This window comes from Mobula hypostoma, chromosome 7 (genome assembly GCF_963921235.1).
Source record: "Mobula hypostoma chromosome 7, sMobHyp1.1, whole genome shotgun sequence".
In the NCBI taxonomy this organism is placed as follows: domain Eukaryota; kingdom Metazoa; phylum Chordata; class Chondrichthyes; order Myliobatiformes; family Myliobatidae; genus Mobula; species Mobula hypostoma.
The window spans coordinates 81,900,239-81,909,063 of NC_086103.1; the positions used below are offsets into that span (position 1 = coordinate 81,900,239).

The following is an 8,825-nucleotide window of genomic DNA, read 5'->3' on the forward strand; positions in this document are numbered from 1 at the left end:
AGTACCTGAAGTTGATGGGAGGTGCAGTGAGGGTAGCTAAACTCACCTGGCCTAGATAATACAGAACTTACTGAGCATGCATTGGACAGTGTGATGTAAAGATTTTGCAGAGTGGATTACCTTGAACCTCGTTAGTTATATACATATAGTCACATCCCAGTGTGAACTTTGCCAAAAGCCAGACCTACTCCCAAATAATTTAGATACTCCTCCGATGAAGTTATACTTCCATATAATTTAACATCTTGAATAGAAAGCAATTCCAGACTTCATAGGTTTTAAAATTATTATTTACTGTCTGAGAAAGAAGAACCTGGTTTATTGTTTATATTGGCAAGTGTGCCTGTAAGGTAGATGGGTATCAGCTCGAACCAGGAAGCTGCTAATCTGCTTTGATCGGCAAAATTCTAATTGGCCTTCAGAGTAGAGAGGAAGTTAAAGGTTTCTGTGAGGAGGCTGTGCAGAAAGCAGGAAATACAAGTAGGGTGACGTCCAAGGACAGGCATCCTGGAAACTATCTAGTCAGTTTCTGGTGGCTTTGGATCAATGTCCATGATTTGTGAAGGAAAGAGTCACTTGAACAATGAGAGTCCCTTCAAGCTTTGGTGAGTATTCTTTTCCTTTTACAGAAATTACCTTTAAATGCTGTATATATTTCTTTCCCCCTTATAATTTTCTGTCCTTTGCCATCTACTTGTTCAAAACTTGTTCAAGTAGCTAGTCTTCCTGTAGAGGCCAAAAGGTATTGGCAGGTGATTCTGTCTCTCAGGAAGGACCCTCTGATCTTTTGATCTCCAATTCATATAGAGATAGATAGAAACCACCTGAACCAGATCGTGTACATCCCAGGGTTCTGAAAGGGTGGCTGAAGGGATTGTGGAGGCATTAGTACTGATATTTCAGGAATCTCTAGATTCAAGAATGGTTCCAGAAGACTGGATAATTGCAAATGTCGCTCTACTCTTCAATAAGGGAGAGAGGGAGAAGAAAGGAAATGATAGGCCAGTTACTTTGACTCAATGGCTGGGAAGATGTTAGAGTTGATTATTAAGGATGAGGTCTCAGGATACTTGGAGGCACATCATTAAAGAGGCTGTAGTCTGTATTATTTCCTCCCTCAAGGGAAAATCTTGCCTGACAAATCTGTTGGAATTCTTTGAAGAAATAACAAGCAGGATAGACAAAGGAGAATCAGTGAATGTTCTGTACTTAGATTTTCAGAAGGCCTTGACAAGGTGCCTCGCATGAGGCTGCTTAACAAGTTAAGAGCCCATGGTATCATAGGAAAGATAATAGCATGGATAGAGAATTGGCTGATTGGTAGGAGGCAAAGAGTGGGAATAAAAGCAGCCTTTTCTGGTGTCCGGTGACCAGTGGTGTTCCACAGGGGTCTGCGTTGAGACTGCTTCTTTTTACATTGTATGTCATTGACTTGGATGACGAAATTGATGACTTCATGACAAAGTTCGTGGAAGATACGAAGATAGGTGGAGTGGCAGACAGTTTCAGGAAGTATAGAGGCTACAGAAGGATTTGGGCAGAGCAGGAAAATGGGCAAAGAAGTGGTAGATGGAGTACAGTGTCGGGACATGTATGGTCATGCACTTTGTTAGAAGAAATAAAAAGGTAGACTATTTTCTAAATGAAGAGAAAATTTAAAAATCATAGGTGCAAGGAGTCCTTGTGCAGCTTTCCTGAAAGGTTAAGTTGCAGGTTGAGTCGGTGGTGAAGAAAGAAGCTGCGATGTTAACATTCATTTCTAGAGGACTAGAATATAAAAGCAAGGATGTAATGTTGATTCTTTATAAGCACTGGTGAAGCCTTATTTAGAGTATTGTGAGCAGTTTTGGGGCCCTTATCTAAGAAAGGTTTTGCTGATATTGGAGAAGATTCAAAGGAGGTTCTTGAAAATGATCCCAGGATTAAAAGGCTTTTCGTATGAGGAGCATCTGATGGCTCTGGGCCTCCGCTCACTGGAATTCAGAAAAATGAGGGGTGACCTCATTGAAACCTATTGAACGTCGCAAGGCCTCAACAGAGTGAATGTGGACTGATAGTTTACTATGATGGAGGAGTCTTAAGACCAGAGAACATAGCTTCAGAATAGTGTCCTTTCAGAATGGAGCTGAGAAGGAATTTCTTTAGCCAGATACTGGTGAATTTCTGGCATCTGGAGGCCAAGTCTTCATGTATATATATATATGTGTATATATATATATATGGCAGAGGTTGATAGATTCTTGATTACTCAGGGCATGAAAGGATACGGGGAGAAGGCAGAAGATTGGGTATGAGAGAGAAAATGGATCAGCCATGTTGAAATGGCAGAGCAGTCTCGATGGGCCAAATAGCCTAATTATGGTAATGTGAGAGCAGAAGGTTCAGGATTATTTCTCCGGGCTTTGTCACTACTGAGTGAGGCCTTCCAATACTGAGACTAGAACTCCACCCCCCCGCCCCCCCACCTGCACGACTCCCCCAACTCCTTCGATAGACTTAATTGCTTCTGGCATGTTTAAGAAAGTGAGGTCCATGACAAAGTTGGAGATCCAGCAGGCCTTTCCAGTGTGCCTGACTCCCTGCTACTGAACAGGTTCCACCAAGGATTAAGTCACTTCTCAGGCTACTTGGTTAACTGCTGTGCCATGGCATGGGAAAGGGTGAAATCTGTCAGGACTTGCTCCTAAATCTTGTTTTATTTGATGCCTTGGGACATTGTATTACATTAAAGTTTTTTTTTTAATCAAGTAGTTGTATTCATTTAAGTTCCTTTTAATTAAAATGAAATTTAGATTCATTTTTCTGCATAGAAAAATATTCTTATTTGCTAAAATACCTGAATGTACTTTGAAAAGCTATTTTGGTGAATGAAAGCAAAAAATATCTCTTAAGTATGATCATTTGAAGCTGTAATTAGTATATAAACTTGAACCCTTCAGAAAATTGGCCTTGTGCCATTGTCAATTAAATATTTCCATTCATTTCAATAGGAAGAACTTCTGATGGGTTAACAAAATCTAATGCAGGTATGGATCAAACAAGTTTAAACATCAAAAAAAAAATTGAGTCCTGGTGACCTGGGGAATTTATTTATCTTGTGTTAAGCATATCAAGTTTCAATGACTGGATATAATCCACTAAGATAGACTGCACACAAAACCAAGCACTGTCACTACCCAGTTCCAATTCTCAGGAGCTGCTCATTTGGACATTGGTAGGATTTTGCGCAAAGCAAAACAAGGTAAATGGCATGGGAATGGAACTGGGAAGAATCATCTCAGGGTAACCGATCACCCATTGTGATAAGGAAGATTCTTTTTCTCCTCAGCAAGTTGTGACTCTTCAGAGTGCTCCAGTTCAAATGCTGTGTCATTCAGTATATTTATCGACTATGACATTCAGATGGGTAGGTGGAATTGAAGGCAAATAGCAGACAAGTCATGGCTTTGCTGAATGATGGGGCAAATGGCAAACTGCTGCTGCTGTTTCTTCTTGTGTTAAAGAATTACGAGAACTTGCTTTGGCCTAGAATTATTTGACCAAGCTGCAACTCTGCATATTGTTACTTGAATATAAGTAATGGTGGCGAAGGTGCAGTGGGGAGGAAAGGGGGCAGAAGTAAACTTCAATAACTGGAGATAGATTCCATTCAGGAGTGGGAAGGGGAAAAAAAACAGAGCTGATCACATAAGAGCTTCTTAGGGTCTTACAGTGCAATGGACCAGCTCATTCCTGGCACTTGATGGGCATTGCTGGGTGATGCGGCTGAATGTTGTGCATGCTGTCAAGAGGAAAACAGGTCACGCAAGGAAAGTTTGACCTGATTCCAGAGGAATGCAACTCTGGCTTGGCATAAGTGAAGGGCAGAGTTGCCTGGTGTATGTTGGCAGGGTTGGACGAAACAGTGGGACAAGAAGAAGAGCTGCAGCTACACAGCTCCAGCCACATGGTTTGGATCCTGATCTTGGTTTCTGTCTGTGTGTGGAGCTTGCATGTTCTCCCTGTGGGGTGATTTGGATTCCCCCCACATCCCAAAGACTCACAGTCAGCATGTTAGTTAGCGATTATGAATAGACCTGAGTGGGGGAGGGTGAAAATATGAGGGGAATAGATTTCAGGGAACATCAGTGGGAGAGTGGAACTGCTCTGTGAGCCAGCATAGACTTGATAGGTCAAAGGGCCTTCTGTGTCGTAGAGGAATATGGAAATGTCGAGGTAGAGTTTTAGAGTTATAGCACAGAAACAGGCCCTTCTGCCCATCAGCCACCTGTCGTTGCAGTAATCCTTCCCTCGTTCCTATTATTCTGCCCATATTCCCATCACTCATTACACTACCCATACCCCAGGTCTTACCAATCATCTTTACAGTTAGGGCAGTGTTCACAGTGTAGAGGGTGTGGGCAAAGGGGAATCCTTATACCCTAGAGGCCTGTTCACTTCATGCTTTTCCAATCCTCTCGTACACAGGAGCTCAAGTGGATGACGGCCCTCGTCGCAGTGGTCACCGCATTGTTGCGCCTCCTGGTGGCCGTTCAAACATCACCTCGCTCAGCTGAAGTCCACAGCAGGAAGGGAGGGGAATCAAGAGACAGAGCGAGAGGAGAGAAAGGAGAATGGGAAGGGTGGGTGGGGGAAGAAAGAAATCATGCCATAACGATGAAACATTGCAGAAAAATCAAAAATTTAACTGTTTGTCCTACATGAAAAATAAAATTACTTTGGATTGAATTTTGACAGTGCCTCAAGCCTTTATTGATGAGAAAGCTACTTTGCTATTGCTTTAATATGTCTTGTTTATTTAGCCTTAAGCCTTCAGGTTTTACCCATTGATAGCAAGGTTGCAATGATTACAGTCACCTGTTAAATGCTTTTAACAAGCTCTGCTTTGTCATAACAAATTCATATTTTACATGTAATCATTTCTTTTGAGTCTTTAATTTGAAGGAAAGTAGTTTTGGTTTACATTTAGTCCCTTCGTTCAGATGGTTCCTAATTTAGTGGAAGTGCTTTGATTCTTTTATTGGGGCAGTACGGTGGGGTAACAGCTAGTGCAGTGTTTTACAATGCTAACTGTAAGATCAGGGTTTAAATTCCACTGCTGTCTGTAAGGAGTTTATATGTACTCCCCATGACCACACGATTTTCTCCAGGTGCTCTAGTTTCCTCCCACATTCCAAAAGACGTACAGTTAGAGATGGTGAGTTGGGGCGTGCTGTGTTGGCGCTGGAAGCGTGGCGACACTTGTGGGCTGCCACCACAATCCTTGCAGATCTGACTTCATGCAAACGATACATTTCACTGCATGTTTCAATGTGTATGTGATAATTAAAGCTAATCTTTACTCATTAATGTTTATTGTTGAAACTTAGATAGTTTGTTGCTCTGTACTTGGATTGCATGTATTAGCTTTGTCAAGAAAAATCTTACTTTCCCCTTTCCAAGCCAACAGGTTTTGGGTGGAAACTGCAGAGGAACGCAACCACTGCATCTGGCCAGTGTTGGCTGTGTGTGTGTGAGAGAGCGAGACAGAGGGAGCTTGATGAATATTTTTGAAGGCAGTTGTCCACCTTTCAACATGGTTACTATTTTGCTGGAAATAGTGCAATTTAATTGGAATTTGTGAAATAATGGCATTGCAGTAACCCATGCTAACCACCCAGTTCTTAGCAATTCAGAGACTGATGGCTGGCAATAATGCCAGACGTCTACCATGTCTAATAAATCAGACAAGAGACAAGTCATTCACTCTGAAATACAAGTGTTCAACCTGTTTGTTACTATGTTTCAAACATTATTTTACAGTGGATTAAAACAGATAGTTTTCACATTTGTCGAAAGGGAGGAAAAGTGTAAACAATGCATCACTTGGGCTCTTCAATAGAATTCAGTAGAAGTCAAAGGATTTTGTAGGTGAATCAGTTGATTCAAAAGTTGTTTCTACTAATGGGGAGTTTATATTAATGTCTGTCCAAGTTGATTCAATGTTGTCAATTTGTAAACACTGCAATCACAAATATCAAAGTTTGTGCAGAAATATTTCCCTCAGCTGGTGAAAAGTTAATGTGTCAGTGATCTGAGTGCTCTTAAAGCAGGGGACTAATCCAGCATCCCACTGATGCCAGTGAACAACCATATGTGATGGCTGAGATTAGGACTGGAATTGACTGTGAGGCCTTCTGCACTTGAATGATCTGCTGCGGTGGGGAGAGTGGCCATGTGCATGTTCCATTCCCAGTGGAGGCAGGCAGAATTGTCAAACATTCGATTGTTACTGATCTCTCCACGCTCCGATCGCCAAAAACAATTTGTAAAATTTCCCCCTGTCATTTTATATTATAATACTGTAATCAGTGCATCCTTTTACAGAACAGCAGCCTTTGATTTGTATTCATTTCAAATATTGTGCATGCTGCTGAATCTTCAAACAATTGGCTTGTCAAGACATACATTGCATTGTTTCAAAGACCTAAAGTGCTTTCACACTTAAATTTTGCTGCTTGCCTGTATGTGTGCATTAACACACACACTACCTCTCAACTCCATGCTAGTTAGAATCATGAGGTATTGTATCAATGTATTAAAATCACCATGAAACCTTTAAAAAGGACTCCACAAAAGTTTTAGTGAAAATCCAGTCATCGAGCAGTACAGCAGCAACTGGGTTCTTTGAACACTCCCGGATTACTTCGCTTATTGTGTTGATGAAATGTTTAACGGATTCGAGGGTTCCTGAACAAATGCTTTCAATACTTCGTGTTTTTAGGATCCAAACTGCTTGTCAAACATGTAGAGAATTACATTTATAAACATCTGGGATAGAATATATAAAAAAAAACAGCATCTTATTTCCATACTCCCATATCCACTTTGGACAATGGCACCCATTTTGGTTTTAGAAGACCTTCTTGCTTCTAAATGGTGTTTGCCAGAGAAAGATACCTTAGCACAGGTTAATTATCCCCTTTGTTATCTCTAGCAAAGCACCCAAATCTGCCAGTGGCCATATCCATCCATAAAATTCTCGTCAGGGAAGTCTGGCTAAACTATACCCCAGGCCAAAGCTGCCTCCTCTTCAGCACCCTCAATGTGCCTCTTAAATACAATAAGCCTGCTGATGTTCTTTCTATCATAGAATTTCAGATGACCAAGGTATTCAGAGTGAAATTTACTACCCAAATGAAGATTGATTAATAACTCATTTAGATGCAGGACTTAACAGATTTTTTTTCAAGGCAACAGGTTGATCAAGATAGGTTATTTTAAAATCAGAATCATCAGTGGTAGGTAGATTGTGTTATATATTTTTTAAAAAGCACATCAAGGATCTTTGTAATTGATGAGAGCAATGAAATGGAGTTACTCTTTACAGGATTTTTTTAAAGCAGGGTGCTACAGGGCAGGCCTCAATCAAACAAATAAGACAGACTAAAATGTACTTCATTCAGCTTTAAAGTGGGTTCCTATTGCAACCATTTTACTTTTTAAGGTTCATTAACTGAAGGGGGAAATCTCTTCATCAGATATATACACATTGCTCTTTTTAAATATCTAATGCTTTGCTTTTTTTTCTTTCTGATTGGTAATGGGTTCTATGTAATGTGCAGACAAAGGGTATAGGAGGCTGTTTTGTGTCTGTTCCAGGATGTGCCGGGTGTGTTGCTCATATTAGTAGGTGCAGTTTCTTTGTAATCTTTTTAAAAAAGGAAAGTTAAATTCTCTAGTTGGAGGTTTGAACAGCTGATGATTTTTAATTTCCATTTTCTTCCAAAATGCTGTTTTTAAGATGTGTAAGGACAACATTACCAAGGTGATTGATGTTTAGAAATTGTTTCTTGTATTTAATTATGTTTGTATCTACCGTACATGTCTTCGACTAATAAATTTATGCAAATATAGCTTCCCAAGGACATTGTTGCATTTGTCATTTTTTTTTCAGTTGCTGATATTTCTTGTATTTCCAAGTCATTTATGACTGAATTTTAACCTGGCATGAACCTCAGAATCTGAGCACTTGGCCTTTTCTGTCACTTTAGGGATATGACAGTGTTCCTGCAGGCTTTTGTGTCAATTTAGAAGTAAGAAGGGTGAAACAGACAGGAAATCTATTTAAAGACAACTACTGTGGAATTGTTGCACTGAGGAATTGAAGCAACACTGCTAATTTAACACAAAGGTGTATGGAAAATTTGCAAATAACTATTCTGTCACCACATGCTGTAGGCTCCATATCTTTTTTTAAAGTTAGCTTTTCACATTTGGAAAGGCAATTGTTGGGAGTTTTCACTGCCTCAAAGTAACCTCGACTCCCTTGCATAAACTTTCAGGTTAAGAGCATATGATTAGGCTTTTATCAGATCTGTTCTTCAGTCACCACCCAGTGGACAAACAGAGAAATGAAATTCTGATAAAAAATTATGTCTACTTTTTTTTAACAATATGTACAAAAGCTTGATTTCTTTAATCATCTACTGATTACGTTCACAGTATAACATTACAAGAAAAAATAGAATTCTTACTATTTTTGTAGATGTTCATACCACATTCTTCCATTTATTTTTTTGTTTCCTAACATCTTGAGGTCCAGACAATGAACAGAACAGCTTTTGTTTTATTTTCAATGATTCAAAATTAATTACATGCAGGATGAAAGGGTATTATTGATCATTCCCAGGTGAAAGCATATTGTTGTATTCTCTCACATGATGCAGCCATTATTGGCAATTAGATGTCCATAAACTGCCAGAGGAGCTCAGTGGATCAGACGGCATTTGTGGAGGCAAGTAGACAATTGACGTTTCAGGTCAAGATGCTTCATCTGAATTGCT

The 8,825-nt window shown here is 39.9% G+C and overlaps 1 protein-coding gene across 3 annotated transcripts in view; it reads left to right on the top strand.

The window, feature by feature from the left end:
- The window catches only part of LOC134349410 (dihydropyrimidinase-related protein 3-like), a 226,137-nt gene extending 218,237 nt beyond the window's left edge, over nt 1-7,900 (top strand). For 2 of the 3 annotated variants that reach the window (XM_063053672.1, XM_063053675.1), the window contains exons 14-15: nt 2,991-3,026; nt 4,468-7,900. In XM_063053672.1, the coding sequence (XP_062909742.1) occupies nt 2,991-3,026; nt 4,468-4,556 (125 nt within the window). In that variant the 3' untranslated portion in view covers nt 4,557-7,900. The remainder of the gene's footprint in view (nt 1-2,990; nt 3,027-4,467) is intronic. The other variant, XM_063053674.1, reaches the window with a different exon arrangement.
- Nucleotides 7,901-8,825: the final 925 nt, after the last annotated feature.